The sequence below is a fragment of the Furipterus horrens genome, unplaced genomic scaffold (assembly GCF_987537825.1).
Source record: "Furipterus horrens unplaced genomic scaffold, mFurHor1.1.pri manual_scaffold_9, whole genome shotgun sequence".
Lineage (NCBI taxonomy): Eukaryota > Metazoa > Chordata > Mammalia > Chiroptera > Furipteridae > Furipterus > Furipterus horrens.
The window spans coordinates 72,146,070-72,170,486 of NW_028327179.1; the positions used below are offsets into that span (position 1 = coordinate 72,146,070).

Genomic DNA, 24,417 nt, shown 5'->3' on the forward strand with positions numbered 1-24,417 from the left:
TCTGACACCAGATGAAAGGGGGAGGGGAGAGGGAGTTGGCAATAAATAAACAAATAAATGTTAATAAGTTATTGCACCAAAAGAAAGTTGATTAGACTTGAAATTTTACTTTATTTTCATTAATGTCATTTTATTTTTGACATTTTTATGGCAAGGGAAAATATTCAAGTTTATTTTTCTTGATTTTAATCAAAGAATTAGGCTAGTAGAAGTAGCAAATCCACATTTCCAAGATCAAGTACCAAAACTTATATCCCTGCTAACTTCTCTTAGACTACAAACTGTTCAACCACCACCCATAAAAAAGTTTCCCAGTCTTAGCTTTCCCTCAGGTCACTATCCTATTGTCCCCCCCCCCCCCACTTTCATAGCTAATATTTCTCTGCTCTCCTTGTCTCTTCCCTCTTCACCTATTATTTACTTCTTAGCTCCCTAAAATATAGTTCACATGTTTACCATGTTCCTAAAATCACACTGATCAGGGTCACCAGAGGCCTCTAAATTATCAAATATAATGAAATCTTCTTATATGAATTCACTTCTTCTCACCTTGAAACCATTTCTTTGGCTTTTTAATCTGACTCTTCCTTTGAAGGAGAAGCTGAAGATTCAACCTTCATATTTACCTCATTGTGAGTCACTGAATGATATGGTTGGGAGGCAAGTTCCCTGTGTGTGAGTGAAAGAGTGGGGAAGAGTGGGGAAGTAGACAAATGGGATAGGGTAATTAAGCATTATAGATAGAAAGCTTCTGGGGCAAGCCATTGTTCATGCAAAGACTACCAAGCTTGTCCTCAAATCTCAGTTGTGTGTTCTTTCTTTCAAGTAACTTAGAATGATCTGTAATGATAGATCGAAGGGTATGGGAATAGCTTTTGATCAAATGCAAATCCTTTATCTAGTTATTTATTTAGTTTTTGCTTGTGGTTCATGAAATTTTTATCGTTAGAGTTTAAAAATGGAGTCGAATGTGACATTTAGAGGTACATTTTATCCTCTTGGGAAGAGAAAGAGGGCTTTTTACTGATATAAAATAGTGACAATAACAAAATAAATATAGTCAGCTTATAAACCTATAGTATTTAAAAGAAAACAAAACATTTATTTATATATCAACCATTTTAAGACTATTTCATTTTTATTTGTACTAGAAAATATAGAATTTGATTCCATTCTAGTCTTCCTAACTCTTACTTTGGAATAATTATAATAGTTGAAATTAAAGCTTGATGACATTTATTTCATACCCCTACATTTAAAAACAAAGTCTAAAAAGTTTTTCTAATGTTAAGCTACAGAAAACTCCATCCGAATTTTTATCTTGTTTTTGATTTAATGGTTTAATTATATAAAATCTACTACAATTCTAAACAGGTAAAAATCAAGAGATAAAAAGGCAAAAATATTAAACATTTATTTTCCACCTTGTTCCAAGTGCAGCAATGTGTATTCATAAGTCATACTTATTTGTATACATTTTGTATTGCTGTTAAGAAGCCCAAAATTTTTCTTTAACAAAAGTATTATGACCTTTTCATGAGGTCAACTCTCTGAAATTGATATATGGTGGAACATCGAACTCTCCCACATATCTGACTGAGCATCAGTGTTGCAACATCTCTACAAATTTTCATTTCTTTAGTTGCTTGGTTAATCTGCTTGGATGTATGAATAAAACTATGTTAAGGTAAATAAACAACTCAAATATTTGCACCTTATTAGTTCAACTTTTTATTCCTTTCCAGAGAATGGGACAGAGAGCTGGCATCAAAGAAAAATCCCAAACTCATGAATGCCCTTAGACGATGCTTTTTATGGAGATTTATGTTCTATGGAATCCTGTTATATTTAGGGGTAAGGATCTCATTTGTAAATTTATTATAGATAAAATAATTAGGTTAAATTTACCCAAATACATATATGAGTGTTCATAATATTTTGAAATCTTATCTGCAAGCTGAATTATTTCAAGGAAAAATAATAAAATTTAAAAGTTTGGCGTGAGGTATTCTTGTTTTGTCAGCCTGCAACACCTTTATCAGTGTGAAGAGAGCACCATGCCTGAAAACCCCAGGCTTTGTGGTGTTTAAGTGCTGCCTGGGACGTTCCTCTGACTCTGATTTTTATTATTTTACATCAACAGAGCCTCGTTTTGAATCGTTGGTTATAATCTAGAAAAGGCAATGACAAATTGAAAACTTATTTAGTCTTCAAGGAAAAATTGTGCACAAATTTGCTTTGGGATGTGAAGCACCATTTGAATGCACTTGTATTCATATAAAAGTTCATGCTTTGCAGAGCTAGCAGTGTCCTAGTGTCTCCCAGAGAAATGCCATACAAATTGCACTATTTTAAGAATCTATAGTAGAAACACAGCAAGAAAAATACACTTAAAAATTTATCTTGACAAACTGACCACATTTATGTTCGTAATGTTTTGTGCTCTCTAAGGAATCTCCTGGAAAAGTTCTTCTGGCTTTTGACTATCTATCTATCTATCTACCTATCATCTATTCTATAGAAATCTGTAATAGTTTGGGGGGTGAAATATTTTGTTCACTAATGTGAATAGGATAGCCGAAGCATTAATTATCTTTTAAGATATCTTTGAGGTAATTTTTCTCAATGATAGTAGTCAGAGTTTTGGGAAACAATTTTACACATAGCTTTTGTCTCAAATGACTTAATTTTTAAAAATGTTTTTGCTGATAGCCTTAATAACTATACTCTATACACTTGTGGAACCAAAAACAACCCCAAATAGCCTCAGAAGTCACACAAAAGAGGAAAAAAGTAGGAGGAATCACAATACCTGACATCAAACTATATTACAAGGCCACTGTAATCAAAACAGTCTGGTGCTGGCATAAGGTCAGACACATGGATCAATGGAACAGAATAAAGAGCCTTAATTTTTGACAAACGGGGCAATGAAATAAAAATAACTTCTTCAACAAATGATGTTGGCAAATGAAACTAGACCACCAACTTACACCATGTACCAGATTAAACTCAAGATGGATAAAAGACTTAAATGTAAGCTGTGACACCATGAAAGTCCTAGAGGAAAACATAGGCAGGAAAATTTCAGATATAATATGTAGCAATATTTTCACCAATATATCTCATAGGGAATGGGAAAGAAAGGAAAAAATAAACAAATGGGACTACATGAAACAAAAAAGCTTCTGCTCAGTAAAAGAAACTATCATCAAAATGAAAAGGGAACCAACCATATGGGAAAACTTTTTTCCCAATGATATCTCTGACAAGGGATTGATTTCTAAAATATATATATGAAAAGTCACATGACTCAACACCAGGAAGACAAACAATCCAATTAAAAAATAGACAAAGGACCTGAATAGACACTTCTCCAAGGAGGACATACAGAGGGCCCATAGACATGTGAAAGGATGCCCAACATCACTAGCCATCAGAGAGATGCAAATTAAAACCACAATGGGATACCACCTCATACCGGTCAGAATGGCCATCATTAACAAATCAACAAACAGTAAGTGCTGGTGAGGATGTGAAGAAAAGGGAACTCTAGTGCACTGTTGGTGGGAATGCAGACTGATACAGCCATTGTGAAAAACAGTATGGAATTTCCTCAGAAAACTAAAAATAGAACTGGCTTTTGATCCAGTGATCTGATCCCACTTCTGGGATTATACCTGAAGAATTCTGGAACCCTAATTCAAAAGAACCTATGCACTCCTATGTTCATAGCAGTGTTATTTACAATAACCAAGTTATAGAAACAGCCTAAGTGCCCATCAGTGTATGAGTGGATCAAAAAAACATGGTACATTTACACAATGGAATAATATGCAGCAGAAAGAAAGAACTCCTACTTTTTGCGACAGCATGGATGGAACTGGAGAGTATTATGCTTAATGAAATAAGCCAGGCGACAAAAGACAAATACCATGAGATCACCTAATACAGGAACCTAATGAACAAAACAAACAAATGAGCAAAATAGAACAAGAAACATGGAAACAAGGAACAGACTGACAGTGGCCAGAAGGGAGGGGAGAGGGAGAAAAGGGGGGAGAGAAGGGGAACGGTTTAGTCAAGGAACTAGTATAAATGACCCATGGACATGGACAACAGGGTGGAGATTCACTGTGGGAATGCAGGATGCAGGGCATTGGAGACCAAAGGAGAAAAATGGGAACAACTGTAATAGAACAACAAAAAAATATGATTTACTTCTGTTATCATATAAGAATGTAATATTATCAATAAATGATTGTTTAATTGAAGTAAATAATACTTCAAAATCCCTGGCTGGTGTGGCTCAGTGGATTGAGCGTCGGCCTGCGAGCTAAGTGTCGCTGGTTCGATCTTCCAGTCAGGGCACATCAGAGAAGGAAAACTCTGACTCCAAAAAACCTCCGCTGCCTTGCGGCATACCTCTTCAGGGGAAAGGCTAAGGGAGTAAACCCCGACAGAAAATCCGGAGCCGGAGTCCCTAAGGCGGTTTGACGTTGTAGTCAACACCGGCAACTCCTGCGGCGCACCTGAAGCCAAGCTGTATTGACTCCGTCTTTCCCTTGGACCCTTCAGCTGTGAAGAGAGGGGGGGTCTGCTGCATGGGCAACAGCAGACCCTCCATATCACCCTGCCCAGGCTCTGTAGCTTCAGCTTCACTGGAGAGGACACTCCAGCGTCATCGCAAGATGTCGATTCAACACGGGAGGAGACAGATACCGTGTCACTCCCGAGTCGGACTGCACAGCCATTCTCGGCGGTGCAGATAGACCCTTAAGAAGCTACACCATCGTCTCTCGAGACGGACGGCTGCCGACGACGAATACTTCAAACAGATTTTACGTTATCACTATGGTTGCAGTGAAACTGAAAATTTTTTCCTAGTCGTATTCTCTGTCACATGCTGGGCCTATTAATTAACATAAGCACAACTGAGTAGAAGCTGGAAGAGAGGCCTAGTTACCAAGCTCCTTTATTCTCTGCCTGACTTGTGAAGTAGTTTATCCATCAGCCTAGGAGTTTTATATGAGCAAAAGCACCTCATAAATGTGCAAATTTAGATGATACACAAACATATTGAAGTTATTTTTGGCCTGGTGTACACAGACCCCAAAATAAACATGATATAGTTTAATATCTATTGTTCCTAATCTGTTTCAGGGTCAGGTCAGCATTAAGCCTTTTATGCAGATTATTTTACTTGATTGTCCTTATAAATCCATGCAGAAGACATTATTATACAGAAAAGAAAATTGAGAATCAGAGAAATTATATAACCTCCCCAAAGTCATGCATATGGTAAATTTGAATGATAGCCAGGTCCATTTAGCTCCAAAGCCTATGACCCACTACATTAGATTATACTTGCTATTTAACTATATTTATAATGGTTGTATTTAGGCTGTTGGCAGAATGTTGACTCTAGTAATTACTCTTGGGTCTGCTCAGTTTCTTTGCACTTTTTCAGGAGACACAGGTTATCGGAAGCTTGAAGGTTGAGAATTCTTCCTGGGTCACTTCAGAGGAAAATCTGCAGAAAGTTCACAGAAGAATGTAGGATAGGAAAACCAACTAGAGTCTTATCACTTATACTTAAGGAAGAAACTGGGTGAAATTCACCCAAGAGCCAGTAGTGCTGAGGGTCAGACTTATAAACAAAACTAAGGAGTCGAAGAGTGGAGACAATGTGGAGGACGAACTATTCTTAAACTCACGTTTAAAAATGTCTCAGGAATCTTAAATCCTTTTATGGGTAAGGGGAGAGGTGCTCATGAGCTAGCCTGAGCCCTGGGCTACAGGTCTGCAACTGTCATGTTTATTTGCACCAGCTCAGATTCTACTGATAACCAACAGAATATTGGTGAGGAAAAGAACCTATGGCATAGTGGCTGAAATGTGTATGGTAAGAAGGTATGGAGAGGAAAATTAACATTGGCAATGGCACGAGTGTAGTGTGACTATAGGTTTCTCACTCTTGTCACAGAGAAAAGTCCTTGCTGAAGGCATGCAGTTTTAAGTAGTGGAAGTGTTGAAAACTAGAAGTCTTATAGAATTTAGGTAACTATTGAGGTGGTTAAAATGAATGCCACCTTTCAGGGCATCTGATCTCTTAAATCTGTTTTGTTGGTTACAGGAGGAAAAGAAGAGGAGAGAATGTAGGCATTTTCATAAGAGCTCTGTCCTTTTAAGCAAATTACACCAATGCCTCACTATTTACATATTTTTTTCTGGGCACTCCTTCTTTCTACTGAGTGTGACATTTTGGTAATGTTTAAGTTCCATGAAATGAACAGGGATTCAGAAAGTTGTTATAACACTACTCTTGATAATAGATAGACATACTTTCAAAATGTCCTGTATGTTCTCTGTCTAAATCAGGATAATTGTATTATATAGTTTGATTGGTTTTATTACTGATAGAAACAGTACTATAAAATTTGGTGTTGACTATGAAAGGTTAAGAAAAAAATCTCATTATGAAGGAGCTTGTCTCTGCGCAATATTCATGTAATTTTAAATTATATTAGCTATGGCCTCTCAACATTAACTATGTACTTATTTTTCTTCATTTGACTCAGCATCCAAATTCAACATTGTCTTTAACATCTAAGACTCCCAAAATAGAAGGGAAGCTAGCTGTTGAAAAACTGAGTATGGGAGTCACTTAAGGATAGGCAGAGGGAAGCAAAGTGGATGGAAGTGTATAAAAGCAGGTTACTGAGAGAATATCGTTATCACAATATATTTATTATGATAAAAATTTTACAAGCATTCACTCAAAATATTCTTGATTCCTAGGCAGCCCTGTGCATATTTCCGTCATCAAATTGCAATACATGTCAGAGCAACTTGGGTCAAATTACTTTATTCATTAAACCCTACACAGTTTAAGAGCATAAAAGAGAAGTCCTAGTACTCATGTTGCTAGACTTCTGAAGTTCCATAGACTATATTGCAAAGGTAAATGTCCCTTATGTTTTGATAAACACATTGGGTAAGTGTTTGAATTTAAGCATACTTCTTTTTATTTTTAAGTATATTTTACTGATTATGTTGTTACAGTACTTCCAATTTTTTCCCCTTTGCTCCCTTCTGCCCAGTACCCCTCTTCCCTCTAGCAATTCCACCACCCTTAGTTCATTTCCATGGGTCGTGCATATAAGTTCTTTGGCTTCACCCTTTCCTATATTATTCTTAACTTCTCCCTGTCTATTTTGTACCAACCGATTATGCTTCTTAATCCCTGCACCATTTCCCCATTTCTCCCCCTTCACCCTCTCAGCTGATAACCCTTCAAATGATCCCCATATCTATGATTCTGTTCCTATTCTGGTTTGCTTAGTTGGATTTTGTTTTTATTTTTTAGATTAAGTTGTTGATAGTTGTGAGTTTGTTGTCATTTTGGTGTACATAATTTTGATCTTCTTTTACTTAAGTAAGTCCCTTTGACATTTCATATAATAATGGTTTGATGACGGTGAACTCTTTTAGCTTCACCTTGTCCGAGAAGCACTTAATCTGCCCTTCCATTTTAAATGATAGCTTTGCTGAATAGAGTAATCTTGGTTGTAGGTCCTTGCTTTTCATCACATTGAATACGGCTTGCCAGTCCCTTCTTGCCTGCAAAGTGTCTTCTGAGAAGTCAGTCGAAAGTATTATAGGCACCCCTCTGTAGGCAACTCTCTGCTTCTCTCTTGCTACTTTTAGGATTCTCTCTTTATCTTTCACCTTTGGCTTTTTAATTATGATGTGTCTTTGTGTGGTCCTTTTTGGGTCTAGCTAGTTAGGGACCCTCTGTGCTTCCTGGATGTGTATGTCTATTTCCTTTGCAAATTTTGGAAGTTTTTCTTCATTATTTTTTTACATAACTTTTCAATTTCTTACTCTTACTCTTCTCCTTCTGGCACCCCTATGATTCAGATATTGGCACATTTAAAGTTGTCCCAGAGGTTCCCAAGCCACTCTTCATATTTTTCAATTCTTGTTTCCTCATTCTGTACTGGTTGACTGTTTTTTTTTTCCTTATGTTCCAAATCATTGATTTGAACACTGGTTTCCTTCCCTTCACCATTGGTTTTGTGTAGATTTTCCTTCATTTCACTTAGCATAGCCTTCACTTCTTCTCTTATGCGTTTGTCATACTCAAGCATATCTGTCAAGCCTGTGAGCATCTTCATCACCAGTGTTTTGAACTCTGCATCTGTTAGGTTGGTTATATCTTTATCTGTTAGGTTGGCTATCTTTTCGTCGATTAGTTCTCCCACTGGAACCTTGATCCATTCCCCTTTTTGGGCCATACTTCCTTGTCTCCTCATCTTTACAGGCTCCTGTGTTTGTTTGCCTCTGTGTCTTAGGTAGAGCTGTCATTCCTGTTAAGTTGTAAGGGGCAGAGCTTTAGGGATTTGACAGTACAGGGCAACCCTTTCACCACGTTGTGGCACTGTGCGTGGGGGAGGGGTCTGAGAGGAAACAATGCCGCTTGCCCAGCACTCATCTCTTTTCCAGGCACTTCTCCCACTTCTGTATGGGATTGGTGCCACTCTAGCTGTTGCCCTGGCTGTCATTCTCAATGTAGATGGGTCTGCAGATGTTCCAGGATCATGGGGGTTCTTTAAACAAGTGGACTCTGCTGAGAGACCAGCAGTTTCTGCCTCTGCCCCAGCCCCCACTGGTTTGCACAGTCAGGATCGATGAGGCCTGATTTTCCCTGGTGCTGGGACCATGAGCTCTGTGGTCCGGTGAGGAGCTGGGAACGCTCCCCAGGTGTCCCTTCTTACTTTTTAAAACGTGTAACTGTGCTTTCCGCCAGCCTGCCACTGCCGCCGCTTCTGCACCACCACACCGCATCCTCTCTTCCCCAGTTCCGCTCCTCCTACCTGTCTGGATGAGTATTTCTTTATATCTTTGTTTGTTGGACTTCTATGCAGTTTGATTATCTGGAACTTCTGGTTGTTTCTAGTTTTTTCTTTTTTTTTAATTGTTTTTCAATTACAGTTGTCCCATTTTTCCCCTATTGCCCCCACCAACCAGCCCACCTCTTCTCCCACAGTCATTCCCCACCCCATTGTCGATGTCCATGTATCGTTTATACATGTTCTTTGACTAGACCCTTCCCCTACTTATCCCCTTTCTCTCCCCTGCCCTCACCCCCTGATAACTGTTTTTCTGTTCCTTTTTCAATTTTGTTCATTTGTTTGTGTTGTTCATTAGTCTTCTGTATCAGGTGTTATCATATGGTATTTTTCTTTCATTGCCTGGCTTATTCACTAAGCTAATTCTCTCTAGTTCTATCCATGTTGTCACAAATGGCAGGAGTTCCTTCTTTCTCTCTGCTGCATAGTATTCCATTGTGCAAATGTACCACAATTTTTTAATCCACTCATCTACAGATGGGCACTTAGGCTGTTTATAGCACTTGGCTATTGTAAACAGCGCTGCTTGAACATAGGGGTGCAAAGGTTCTTTTGAATTGGTGTTTCAGGATTCTTCGGGTATAATCTGAGCAGTGGAATCATTGGTATAAAGGCAGTTCCATTTTTAGTTTTTTGAGGTAATTCCATACTTTTTTCCATAGTGACTGCACCAGCCTGCATTCCCACTAACAGTGCACTAGGGTTCCCATTTCTCTGCATCATCACCAGCACTTGTTGTTTGTTGATTTGTTGAGGATGGCTATTCTAACTGGTGTAAAGTGGTATCTCATTGTGGTTTTTATTTATATCTCTCTGATGGCTAGTGATGTTGAGCATTCTTTTCATGTGTTTATGGACTCTCTGTGTATCCTCCTTGGAGAAGTGTTTGTTCAGGCCCTTTGCCCTTTTTTTAACTGGGCTGTTTGTCTTCTTGGTTTTGAGATGTGTAAGTTCTTTATGTATTTTGGAGATCAATCCCTTGCCTGAGGTATCGTTGTCAAATATGTTTTCCCATAGTGCTGGTTTCCTTGTCATCTTGCTGATGCTTTCTTTTGCTGAGCAGAAACTCTTTAGTTTGATGTAGTCCCATTTGTTTATTCTTTCCTTTATTTCCCTTGCCTTAGGTGAAAATATTTCTACATGGGATATCTGAAATTTTCCCTCCTATGTGTTCCTCTAGGACTTTTATGGTTTCATGGCCTACATTTAAGTCTTTGATCCATCTTGAGTTTATTCTGGTGTGTGATGTAAGTTGGTGGTCCAATTTCATTTTTTTACATGTTCCTGTCCAGTTCTCACAGCAGCATTTGTTGAAGTGGCTCTTCTCACTCCATTTTATGCTCCTTCCCCCTTTGTCAAATATTAATTGAGCATTTAGACCTGGGTTTATTACTGGGATCTCTATTCTGTTCCATTGATCTATATGTCTGTTCTTATGACAGTACCAGGCTGTTTTGATTACAGTAGCTTTCTAGTATAGTTTGATGTCTGGTATTGTGACTCCTCCTGCTGTGTTCTTCCTTCTCAAGATTGCTTTGAGTATTTGGGGTGTTTCTAGTTTTGAGGTAGTTGTATTCCTTCTTAGCTGTGGAGGGAGATGCAGCGTGTCTGTCTATGCCTTCATCTTGGCTGGAAGTATGACCCTTTAAGCATACTTTTAATGAAAGGAGAGTGTTTGGGGGAATTCTGCACCCAGTCAGTCTCTGGTTTAGGCACTTACATTTATTTATGTCTCTTTCACCTAAGTATATCTACCTCTATCAAATTTTCAAGTTGCATGTTGTGTAAGATTTACTTTTTAGATTCTTCTTTCATTTCCACAAACCCCCATAGCTAGCTGCTTCTCTAACCACAGCAGTGACTTACATGCTACACTCACTCTATATCCTGAAAATACCCTCTACTATACAGGGGAACAATTTTTAAAATAATTTGTTGATTTTGGTATTTCAGCTGTGTTAGACTTAAGTAGGCATGCTGATTTCAAAGCTGCAGTTAGTTTTCCTTTATCACATCAAGTTTTTTCTGTAGAACTTATCTTAATGAGACCACTCTAGGTAGATTGAGCCGGGATCAAGGGAAGCACTAGTGCTCTCCTATTGGCTGAGAGCAAACCTCCCTCAGTTGGGGAGGGGTGATGGACAACCTTGGAGACCAGCAACAGGTTCATACTTGTCAAGGCTATTCAGTTACACATGAGATAGTCTGGTGAGAGGTTGTGTGCCACTCTATATGGTGAATCATATTCCAAAGTGTAGTCCGAGTTCCTGTCTGTATACAAGGAGTTAGCAGAATTTATTTCTTATTTACATATGTACTTATTTCCTTTCCTTAAGATCATGTCTGCCTCTGCTATTTCTCATGGTAAGTGCCTAAACAACCCTGATTCATTTTGTTATATCTGTGGCAGTTTCACCATTCCCAAAGGACAAACAAAAGTACATTCATTAGGGAAGCCTATTTTGCATATTTTAAAGTAAAACTTGGTGATCACAATAAGTCTTGGGCCCCTCACAAAGTATGCAAGCAGTGTGTCATGAGTTTATAGATGTGGATGAAGAGAACACGTGATAAATTGCCATTTGGTATACTTATGGTTTGGCGAGAACCCGGAGATCATTGAAGTGACTGTTACTTTTCTATAGTGAAACATCAGGATATAACAAGAAAAATACATGTAAAATAGAGTTTCCTAGTCTACCATCAGCTGTACGCCCAGTGCCTCATTCAACTGAAATCCCAGTGCCAGTTTTCATTGAACTACCCTCTTTCAAAAAACAGGAGTATGATGAAGAAATAAGTGACAGCAACAATGAAGATTTTGGAATTGAAGATGACTCAGTTCTTAAGGAATTTGATCAGCATGAGTTGAATGATTTGGCATGAGATTTGGGACTATCCAAAAAGGCTTCAGAACTCCTGGCATCAAGACTGCATGAGAAAAACTTGCAAGAGGGAGTACATTTCTGCAGTACTTTCCAAGTGACGTTGGCTTTGTGCATTGCTATAACATACATGGTTTAATGGGGGAATTGGGAATTCCAATCTAGAACGCAACTGAATGGCAACTGTTCATCGATAGCTCAAAGCGGAGCTTGAAGTGTGTCCTCCTTCACAATGGCAATTTATTTGGTGCAGTCCCAATTGGCCATTCAGTTTGTTTTTGTGAAGAATATGAAGACTTAAAGAGAGCCATTGATCTGTTCCAATATCACAAGCACAATTGGATCATCTGTGTTGACCTTAAAATGGTCTACTTCCTTCTTGGTCAGCAACGCGGAATCAACAAGTATCCCTGTTTTGTGTGTATGTGGGACAACAGAGCTCATGAGAAGCATTGGGTGGAGGCGAATTGGCCTCCGAGATCTGATCTCAAACGTGGTGATCCAAACATTCTACATGAGCCCCTTGTTGACAGAAAGAACATTATATTCCCACCTCTGCACATAAAACTGGGTCTCATGAAGCAATTTGTTAAAGCTTTGCCAACCAAAGGAGACGGTTTCAAGTATCTCATTTTGGCATTTCCTAGCCTGTCATTTGAAAAGATAAAATACCTTAATATGTATGTTTGGTAGTAGAAATTTACTATTTGTACACAATTTGACCTACAGTAACAATATATAGCCTTTATATGAATAAAATAACTCTAAACAGTCTATTCATGTAATTTTTTCTTTATTTTCCTTTGTGTGTACATTTTGTATGATTTTTGGGACACAGGAAGGTTATCCTATACCTTAAAACATTGATGTGATAGAGGAAAACTGGATCATTCTTGGATTCAGATGCCAAAAGTTAGTCAAAAACAAGTGTCAGGCCTAACTTAATGAAAAATTTGTTCCCCAGTGGTATATATAACCCCATCTCTGACACACACGCTGCACTTTCTAGTGGTACTTACAGCATTCTACACTTTCCCCCAGTTCCTATGACAAGATTTGGAAAGTTATGGTGTTCAGTTTTCTTTGAAACATAAGTAATTTTTCTTTAATATGTAGAGTAACTGGTAGCTCCATTCCAGATATGGTGATTTAATTGGTCTGCGATGGGCCCTGTGATAATAAACAGTAGTCTCTGAAAAGTCCCCAGGTGATTCTGATTCAGTTAGATCAGCAAGAACGTTATGACTGAACGTATTTAACTTTCACTAGAATCTAAGGTGAGGGAAGTGGGGGGTGGTACATATAAGGAGGACATTTTAGTTTTTTTTTTTTCTTAATAATACTTAATAATATTTCAGAGAAGGAAAACTCTGATTCCAAAAAACCTCCGCTGCCTTGCGGCATACCTCTTCAGGGGAAAGGCTAAGGGAGTAAACCCCGACAGAAAATCCGGAGCCGGAGTCCCTAAGGCGGTTTGACGTTGTAGTCAATACCGGCAACTCCTGCGGCGCACCTGAAGCCAAGCTGTATTGACTCCGTCTTTCCCTTGGATCCTTCAGCTGCGAAGAGAAGGGGGGTCTGCTGCATGGGCAACAGCAGACCCTCCATATCACCCCGCCCAGGCTCTGTAGCTTCAGCTTCACTGGAGAGGACACTTCAGCGTCATCGCAAGATGTCGATTCAACACGGGAGGAGACAGATACCGTGTCACTCCCGAGTCGGACTGCACAGCCATTCTCGGCGGTGCAGATAGACTCTTAAGAAGCTACACCATTGTCTCTCGAGACGGACGGCTGCCGACGACGATGACTTAATAATATTTAGTAATATCTTAATACTGAAAAATTTAAAGCATAACAATTAATATTAACTATTTTAATGAAAAGGGAAAATATTTACATGCATACCAGATCCCCATCCCCCATCTAGCTAACTTGCAGAATCTAATTCAGAAAGTTTCAGGTGGACCCTGAAATTCTGCATTTCTAAAAGCTCCCAGATGAAGATGCTGTTTCCATTACCACCTCACTTTGAGTAGCAAGGCCTGACAGAGTCATGGAAGAAGAGAAAGCCTAGTTAGAAGAAATAGTTGTGAATAGAAAAGTAGGCAGATATGACCAAGGAACCCCTGAATAAAAGTGACAGCAATCCCATTAAGACTACAAGTTGGTCAAGGATTTGTGAAAATTCTCAATGTTAACTATTAACTTCTGTGTCCTTCCCTAAGCACTCCCTTGCAACTAATATAGAATAATATTGTATATAAACTGTAATTGAAGAAAAAAAGCAAAAAATGAAAACACAGAAAATGGTTAGGAATAAAAATTCACCAAGATTCAACAGAGGGAAAAAAAAAAAGATGCATCCTTACCAAAAGAAAAGAAAAAAGGAAAGAAAGGAAAGAGAAAAGAAAATGACTCTTGCAGAGAAGCAGATAGATGACAGGGTATATGGTAAGGGAAAATATATGCCTAAGAGGGACTCTGTTTCTTTTCTAAGACTGCAGGAGGGGGAGATGTTCCATCTCTTCCTGTAGAAATATTGTTACACAGTATTAGGTCCTGTTAGGTTTCAACAGAACTATCTGAACAGAAAGGTGATCCAAGAGCATTTAACATTATATATACTTTTGAAGGCTAATCTAGAAATCCAATACCATGTTCAGTAGAAAATTGTATTTAAGGAAAATGCATCTCCTGCTCTTCCATGTGACATTTAGAAAACAATCAATTTGTAGATTAGGAATTGTCTGTGATCATGTATTCACAACTTAAATTCCGTACAAGGTGGTGCAGTTCTCTCATTCCCTGTAGGAAGATGGTGCAGCCTTAGTTCTTGTAGCTAACCAGTATCCAATCATGACTCATGAATGCAACTCAGTGAAATAAAGTAAAATATATGTGATGCACTCCAGGATGTGTTTTTTTCAAAGGTGAGCATTTTTTTCCCCTCAGGTCTCCTGGGGTCTGATCATGCTTTGATGCCAGAGTCTGTTTTATTGTCTTTGGACAAAGCAAAGAAATCTTCAGGACCTCAGTTTCTTTAACTGTACAATTCAAGGGATGGCAGTAAAGTATATAGTTTCTATAATTCCTTCCACTTTTCAAATTATGTGTCTATGATATGGGGCCTAGAGAAATGGTATATGTCTTAAATTACAGTGATATTAACTTATAACTTGGTAGGTTGATGTTGAACTAATCACAATGCTTGCTTGATGATCAACTGAGAGAGAACAGGCTGTATTTTAACATTTTCTTTTTTATTTAGGGTTATGAATATGAAATAGACTTTGGAGTCAAAATGTCTAGTTCAAATTCCACTTTCACCACTTACTAGCTGTGTACCACTGGGAAAATTATTTAAACTCTCCTTGTCACAGTTTCTTTAATTGTAGAGTGGAGATAATAGCATATATTTCAGAGTTATTGTGAGAATTAGATGAGTTAAGCAGGTAGAATGGATCCTGATACATAGCAAGTACTTCAAAAATATTAACTGTTACTAGATCTTTATTAGAATCTATCTACCTACACAAATACTAATCTTATTAGCATTTACTTAAATTTCATAGGACATAGGAGTATATCTTGCTAATATTTAAAAATGATGCCTAGATATTAAGTATTACCTCTGAATTAAAATCAGTATTTTAACACATATTTGATTATTGTATCTTCTAGGTTAAACCTATGTTGCTGCTATATCAGCAGGTCCAGGAACATTTTATTATAAAACACTAAGAATTTAGCTTAGATTTCTAGTGAAGATATTGCTGGTAATAGTTAATGAATAAAAAATACCAAAAGTAAAATACTAAAAACATGATTCAAAACATGATACCACATATATTTTCTATGCTGAATATGTATGGTATCAGATGGGTACTAGATTTTTGGGGATGATCACTTTGTAAATTATATAAATGCCTAATCACTGGGCTGTACACCTGAAAGTAATAATATTGTACGTCAACTGTAATTAACAAATAATAAAAAGTAAATCTAATTTTTAAAATGACTATTCAGTTTCTCCATTATGTATTGCATAATTTAACCTTTATACACTGAATTAAAATGCCATATTTTATTGTACATCAAATTACTAAGTGCACTTGGACCTATTCTGGAACTTTCCAAATAAAGCAGTCTATTTCTGTCTCATGCCACGTATTATTATAGTTGTATAATATAATTTGATGTTTAGTAATGTGGACCCTCTCACACATTGTTTTTATTTTTCAAATGTTTTTCATTAGTCTCTTATTTTTTTCCCATTGAAATTTAGAATAATTTTATCCATTGATTCTACAAATACATGCTGAGTGGATATTCTGTGCTAGGTATTGTGCATGGTGTTAGGATTGCTTTAAGAATTGAAATAGACAGCCTCTGCTCTTATAGTGCTAAAAGTTCACTTCTAAAAACTCAGAATTCTGATGAAAATTACATTAACCTTATAAAATAACTTAGGGGAGAATGTGATTTTTGCAACAATTAGTTTTTCTTTTTAGAAAGTTTTAAAGTTATTTACTTGACTTTAAAAATATATCTTAGTAATGTATTATAAAATATATTTTTAGGTATATATATTAATTACTAATATTAACAATGCATTTTTATTATATTTTTTGATATAAATGGGGTACTTTTTAAATTGATTATTATGCTTGGTATATAGTAATCTTTTTCCTTAGTACAAATTTTTTTTTTTTTAATCTAAAAGTTGTTCTATGGACAATCACATTCTATGCTGATAATGATAATAGTTTCATTTCTTCTTTTCTATTGCCAAACCTCAGTTGTTTTTCTTTTTGAATTGTATTAACAAAAGTTTCCAGAAAAAAATGTTTAATTGTACTACCTGCTAGTATTGCTATTGTTCATATGTATCTTACTCTAAAAGTAGTGCTTCTAGAGTTTTATTAATTGTGGTGTTGGTTATTGTTTTGGAGGAGATTTTTTCCCAAGTTAATGAAATATCTTTATATTTGAGTTTATTTAGAACATTATAGATATATGTATTGAAGTTTTATCATACAGTGTTCCTTTACAGTTGTTATTGAGATAACCATAGGTTCTTTTGTAGACCATTGGTGTGCTATTAATTAATTTATCACTATCAAGACATTGTAACTTCTCAATATTTCTCAAATAATATTCTAGTTTTCCCAATATTAAGACATATAAAATATATGTAAAATGAGTTAAGATGATAATGATAATTATTTTACAACTACTCACAATAGAAAATAATGTAAATTTAGAAGTTCTTCAATTAATCATTGTACTTGTATTAGAAACAAGTATACTTTGGGTTTGGAATTGTAATTTTTAAGGTGAGGTTATCTTGGGATTACTTCATTTACTGTAATTGTAAGCTGAACCAAGTTTTCTATTTTCACCTGAACTTTTTTTAATGGTCTGAATGTCCAGCAGACTTCCCTATCTCTAGAAACATCTGGTCCTGTCCTAGGTATGCAGGTAGAACAGAAATTGTAAAGATTTAGATTCATCCAAAGTTACTTTAAACTCTAGTCTGGAGGATCCCATGAGAGAACAGATATATCTCCCTGGAGTTATTTTCATGTTTCTTAAATTTTCCCTAAACTGAAATTTTCATCTAAACTGAAACTGAAGAGTATTCCCACCAGGAATGCAATCTCTAAGCACATGGTCTTCTGAACTCACATTGTTCAGACCTGCATCCCTCTGAGAAGAAAATACCTATAGTGGTGGTAGGATGTGGGCCAGTTGCCCGAGAAATCCTCAGCATCTGCCATGGGACTCCCCTGGCTTAGACCATATAATCAGAGATGTTAGCAAGGCAGGGGACCTCCAATATCAGCTCACTCCACCACTCAGTTTATCAGTTAGGAAACCACACAGAGAAGGGAAGTGACTTACGTGACAGAGACTATAGGTAACGTGCTGGGATAAGAATGTGGATTTCATGACTCTGAATTCAGTGTTCATTTCACTGTCAGGCTGGCTGAAAATTTTGTACGTATCTTCTTCTGTTATCTAAGTGAACCATAATAAAGTGAATTTCATCTTGATTTGTGTCTGATAAAATTAACAAAATATTTTATGAAATTTTCAAATAAATTTATGTTCCTTCTCATTACTTTCAAGCCTCAGTTTGCTTGCACTGTTTTATATGGTGCTGTACTGGGAAATTTCTTCTGTTTCTGAAAATAATCGGAATAATGGTGTATACACAGCTTTCACATGCCAAGAATGTAGGACTTCTCTAACTGGTGTGTAGCTCAGTTGGTTGAGCATCGATCGTCCTGCAAAGTGAAATGTTACCAGTTTGATTTTCAGTCAGGGCACATGGATGGGTTGTGGATAGGTCCCCAGGTGGGGTGGGTGGCAATTGACTAATGTTTCTCTCCTTCTCTTTCTCCCACCCTTTCTCTCTAAAATGAATGAAGGAACGAATGAATGAATGAATGGATAGATAAATGCATACATACATAAATAAAATCTTTTAAAAAACGTAGGACTGTGTTTATCTCAGTCATTATAGGGATGATTTTTATAAAGGACTGTACTTCAAAGACTAAGCTAAGTATCAGTTATCATTGTTTTCTCTTTCAAATAAAAAAATCGGGTGATATCTGTTAATGGTTCCATTGTAAATATTAGAAACATGCTACTTAAAACAGAGTAGGAAAAACTAAAAGGGCGAGGGGTTGGAGTGCTGATTTTGTCCTTGAATATTAACAATTCCATGTTGTGGTGAGGTTTGTGTTGGTTTGATGTTGACAGATGGTCCTATTGTTGGGATTTTGTCTACCAAAAATAAATTACATTTTTATATGAACATGTACCCTCCCAGAGTAATACTACTAGTGTTTTTGTGGAATAGCCATGGTTGTTCAAGGGATAAGTACGTCCTCTTTTGGTTAAGACAAGATTACAGCTAACTAATTCAGTAATGATAATGTGCAGAATAGGTGTCTAAATCAGATTAACACACATTTCATTTATTTTGTTATTATTGCAACTGAATAACAATTCACCAAATGGGCCTATTGTGATAACCATGAGAGGTTATGGAAAAATTATAATGGTGATACAATGGCAGGGAATTGAGGTACCAACATATTTAAAGCAATATGTTAAGAATTTCATATATGGCATGGCTCTTTGTGTAGCCATTTTAAAATTTTCTTTAAAGATAAAACTTCCTGTGTTGAAATTGTGAGGGTATTTTATGAAAGGGGAATAAAATTTCATTTTTCTGTTTGTCCTCTTCTGCAGGAAGTCACTAAAGCAGTCCAGCCTCTCTTACTGGGAAGAATCATAGCTTCCTATGATCCAGATAACAAAGTGGAACGCTCCATCGCCATTTACCTAGGCATAGGATTATGCCTTCTCTTTATCATGAGGACACTGCTCCTGCACCCAGCCATTTTTGGCCTTCATCACATTGGAATGCAAATGAGGATAGCTATGTTTAGTTTGATTTATAAAAAGGTAATACTTCCTTGCGCCGTCTATATTCTACATGGAGTGGCATCATGTTGTAAATGCTGTGCTGTTGTAAATTAGGGATAAATGTTAAATCAATTTCATAAGTCTGTGAGATAAATTATAGCAGTAATTAGTGTTTCTAATTTTTCTTGATAATTTATTCACTTTAATAATTTTTGAACACATTCTATAAACTGCATATGACATAGTTTCATTTTTGTTCTTTTCACTAGTCATGTCATCATTGTTTTAAATCCATGAGTCCCTGTTAAAATGGTTCTTACCATCTGCATAAGATATTGACAAAATATTGTCTTATGGTATAATGCCATATATCCTTATATTCAACTATAAGAGTATAGTATATAATTATTAATGATAATCCAAGCAATGAAATTTTCACCTTAACTAGTTGTGACACAGGGGTGTATTCACCTATGTACTTCCTTATTTTGAGTTAGATTTTTGTTACCCTGTGAGTTTGCAAATTTAAAAAAAAAATTAAAACAGCTCATGGATGGCAACCATAACAACCTTTTCTGTTTTCTGTGTGTACTGTTCATACAAGAACCCAAGTTGCTGAAGTATGATTTAGGTAAATTCAGATTAAGATTTAGATACCTTGCAAACACAACTTAAGACCATTTCAATAACGTGTTTTCACTAACCTGATTCAAAACCAAGTGTGACTGTTTAAGTCATTATATTGGGTTGGTCAAGAAGTCTATTTAGTTTTCTTTGTAAAACAAAAGACACATTTTTCATTTTACCAATAACTATTGATTTGGATATTTTGCATATGTCAGCTATCTCCTGTGTGGTAGAGCATTGACTGTTCTCAGTTACTGTCTTGACTTGATTGCTGTCAGTTTCAACTAGTCTACCTGACCATGGAGCATTGTCCAACGAGAAATCTCTAACACAAAACTTCACAAACCACTTTTGACACATTTGATCAGTCACAGCACCTTCTCCATACACTGCACAAATATTTTCTTGTGTTTCAGTTGTGTTTTTACCTTTCTTGAAATAATAAAGCATAATATGATGAAAATGTTGCATATTTTCTTCCATATTCAATATTAAAATGGCTATACAGAAATTCATCAATTTTGATGTTTTTTCTGAATGCACACTGATATGGCAGCTTTCACAATACAATCTAACAAAATTGTTTTGAATGAAGTTAAAGACAACTAAGTGCTACTAGAGCCATCTTACAGAAAAAAAAAAAAAAAACAAATTTTTGTCCAGCCCCAAAGAGAAAGCTATTTTGGTTGAATCATTTGGATACTGCTTTACACTTATTCTCTCTTTTCTTTTCCCAGTGTAGAAACTTTATATACTTAGTTTATAAGGGTTATGGATCTGAAATTTCCTCTAGCAAATAACCCATAACACTTCCATAATATACATGCAAGGTCACTTGTGTTGTAAAACCTTGATAGCCATACTTTATTGTTCAAAGAAGCCTTTTATGGAGGCACAAGAGAAAAATGGAGTCCACAGTTTAATTAAGTCACCTCAGCTGCAGTCTCATCAGTTCACAATTACCAGGAAAGCATGGGTGATAACTCAACAAAAACTTTGTTTTGATCTAGAAATTTTATATAAGTGAAGGAATTAGGTATTATTTAGACTATAAAAGCTACACAAGCATATTAAAGAAAGTAGGATCTGGTTTAAAAAATATTTATAAAAGTGCTTAATATCATAAGCAATAGCTAATGATGTACAGTACATGACATGACAAGCTTCTAAGTTATTTAGACATGCTTTCTCCTTTGAGCTTCTCCCTAGACTGTAGATAAAAGATTTCAAGAAAATAAGACCTAAGAAAATATAGAACATTGAGTAAAAACTTGTTTAAATTTTTTAAAGTGGATAAATCATATTCCTTGAAGTAAATGGTTTTCCAATATTAGGGAAAGTAAAATAGTACTGAAATAATGTAGCAAGACAAACTGTGTTATATAGGAAGAGAGAGGCATGAAATGGTCTGGGCTAAGGGGAGGAGAGATGAAAGAAGGAACAGGTTAGTTTTTAAATAAGTCCATGTATAACATTTAGCACAAAAACAGCAATTTCCGTATGCTTTCATATCCAAAATGCATTCATGAAACATTAGAAGCTGTTGTTTCTATCCTTTTTTATTGTTGAATATCTGTTATTACCTAGTTTGCTTTATCTCTCTTGCTGCACTTGTTGGCCTTCATTGACATCATCACCAAAGAATGCAATTGCATCTCCACATGGCTTTGTTTTGATCCCTAAAGTAAACCAGTACCTTAGCTGACCAGTTTCATCCATGTGGCAGGCAAACACTGATTCTTTCTATGATATTCTAAATTTTGTAATAGGGCACCATTTTGGTTTCATCCAAAATCTGCAACTATGACTCATTCAAATTATATTTTAAGTAATGAATCTAAGTACAAACTAAATTAAGCTATACCTCTGAATTTCAGAAAGATAAAGGTAACTAAAATGAAGAAATATTCATTGAGTGTTTATTGTGCTTAACATGGAGCCTTGTGGAGAACTCAGTCACTTGAGACTGAGTCTGTTACTAGGTCATGTGCGATCCAGCTCAATGGATTTTCCCTCTCATATTGCTCTAATAATGTTTTGAAATTAAAGACCTTGATTCCTTCTTCATCTGTGCTTATCTAAACACTATTCATTAATCCACATTCATCTTTAATTCTGCATCTTTAAAAAAAATCTTTCCAGGTTTTATGACCAGATACATGAACTTTCTCTTAACCACCTATTATATTCTACTTCCTTTAACTCATTTATCATAGCATATTTAGTTATGTTTTAAAAAACTTAATAATAATCCATGAAGCCTTAATATAATGATTTAATCTACTAAGTGCTCAGTACATATAGGGATTCCATTGAAAAAAATATTAGATGGGTACTCTCAGATCAAAGCCATCTAATGGCAAATCATTCTTACTAAATTTTGCTGATAAAGTATGATTGTGATCTTTTATAATTATAACTAATTTATCTACTAAAAATTCTATTTTGTGTATATGAATGTATATTTCTTTGTAAAATTTAAGGATTTTATATTAGTAATATAATCTTTCACAAAATTATTATTTAATTATTTATACTATACTTTTACTTTAACAGTAATTTTATATAATAGAGTTACTATAGGACTACATTCAAAATCTAAGACCAAGGTTTTAATTTCAAACTACCTTTGGTTCCATGTTTTATAAAAATGAATCAAATCCTCTATACTGTATACATAAATATTTAAGTACAATATCATTCCCATTTTGGAGTATAAATAATAAAAAAATATTATTCTCTAGATGCTGAAAAATAAAATAACTAGTGGCATGCCAGTATAATATTTGTTGTGAAGAGTAATATTTATAGATCTGAGGAGATACAAAGCCAAATGAGCATAAAATAATTTTCATGATCTTTTCTTAAAAATACATGCATAGTTAACTAATTCCTCAGGTCTGTTATTATGTTACTTATGGATATATTTGTCTTCTGTTTATCAACATCATCTAACTTCCCATTTTTCCTTTTAGACTTTAAAGCTGTCAAGCCGTGTTCTAGATAAAATCAGTATTGGACAACTTGTTAGTCTGCTTTCCAACAACCTGAACAAATTTGATGAAGTATGAACCTACTGATTTAATCTTTTGTGCAATGTTATTATAACTTGTACAACCTGAAGGTTTTCTTGGATTAGATAACGGTAATAAGTGGTTAAGTAGAACACATCCTTATCTTCCTTATTTTTGAAAACTGAGAAAGGTAAGTGGTGTAATGAAGTGCTATTTTGGGGTCTCATGGAACCACACAACTCAAATGCACATCACCTTACTGGGTACATGATGAGGTTTTTCAAAATCCAATCCTTTTCAGATCTTGTTTTCTTTTAATACTTTAAATCACTTATTTGCTTCAGTTGAATATGATACTCTAAGCAATTTTTTGTCAATACTATCTTGTGTCATAAATAAATGCAAGGACCTTGAGGACAGATAGCATATTTTATTTATCTTTGCATTTTCAGCGTTTAACATAGTATTGAACCCTCAGCAGGTGCTAAATAAATTATTGTTGAATTGAGCATGCTTTTATTCTGAAGATATTGTCAGACAGAGTTGTGCCTTTGTGGAGACTGGGCTCTGGACAGTCTTTTGTTCTTCATAGCTCTTTACTTTATCCAAATAGAAGCAAGTTAATTAAGATAAATTTTTTCATTTGACACTTAAGAGATCCAATCTCAATTCCACTGGGGAAAAAAATACAATAAAAATGCAGTAACTTGAAATTTGTTCCGTGGAAAATTCTAGTCTATGTGTAGAAGGTTTGAGCACATTGCTGCGTTTTATGTAATGAACGCCTAGATTTTAGTGTACTCAGAATCATGAAGTGTTTGGTTGTGTAAGTTCACTGTGCTCAATTCATTCATCTATGCTTGTCTGTTTGTTTTTTGAGTAGGTGGCGGATAAAATATCACCAGTTTTCAATGTGATTTTATTTTCCAGGGACTTGCATTGGCACATTTTGTGTGGATCGCTCCTTTACAAGTGACACTTCTGATGGGGCTGCTCTGGGAATTGTTACAGGCATCTGCCTTCTGTGGACTTGCTGTGCTCATAGTCCTCGCCCTTTTTCAAGCTGGGTTAGGGAGAATGATGATGAAGTACAGGTAGCACTCTATTTACATAGCTTGAAAGTGTTTTAAATTAGGTTTTCAAAAAGCCCATGCAAATAGAACCAGGACTGCTCTGCACCGAACTGTTATCTAATTCCTACCAAAAAGGAGTTTTTATTTATTATTTAGTTATTTATTTTCACCACATCTTTTACTTGTATGTGGACTCTCATGAACAAATTAAACAAAGAGAAACAGACTCAGAGGTTCAGAGAACAGACTGACAGCTGTCAGAGGGGAGAGTGTTTGGGGGCTGAGTAAAAAAGGTGAAGGGGGATTAAGCACACACACCAAAAAAAAAAAGCCTCATAAACACAGATAACAGTATGTTGATTGCTAGAGGGAAAGGGAGGAAGGGGAAGGTAGAAGAGGGTAAAGGGAAGATGAATGGTGATGTAAGGAGACTTGATTTTGGGTGGTGAACCCACAAT

The 24,417-nt window shown here is 35.9% G+C and overlaps 1 protein-coding gene across 1 annotated transcript in view; it reads left to right on the top strand.

Annotated features, from left to right (window-relative positions):
* CFTR (CF transmembrane conductance regulator) overlaps positions 1-24,417 on the top strand; it is a 265,793-nt gene that overhangs the window by 53,539 nt on the left and 187,837 nt on the right. The window contains exons 3-6 of the mRNA XM_090287405.1: positions 1,746-1,854; positions 19,069-19,284; positions 22,848-22,937; positions 23,817-23,980. Of these exons, the coding sequence (XP_090143531.1) occupies positions 1,746-1,854; positions 19,069-19,284; positions 22,848-22,937; positions 23,817-23,980 (579 nt within the window). The remainder of the gene's footprint in view (positions 1-1,745; positions 1,855-19,068; positions 19,285-22,847; positions 22,938-23,816; positions 23,981-24,417) is intronic.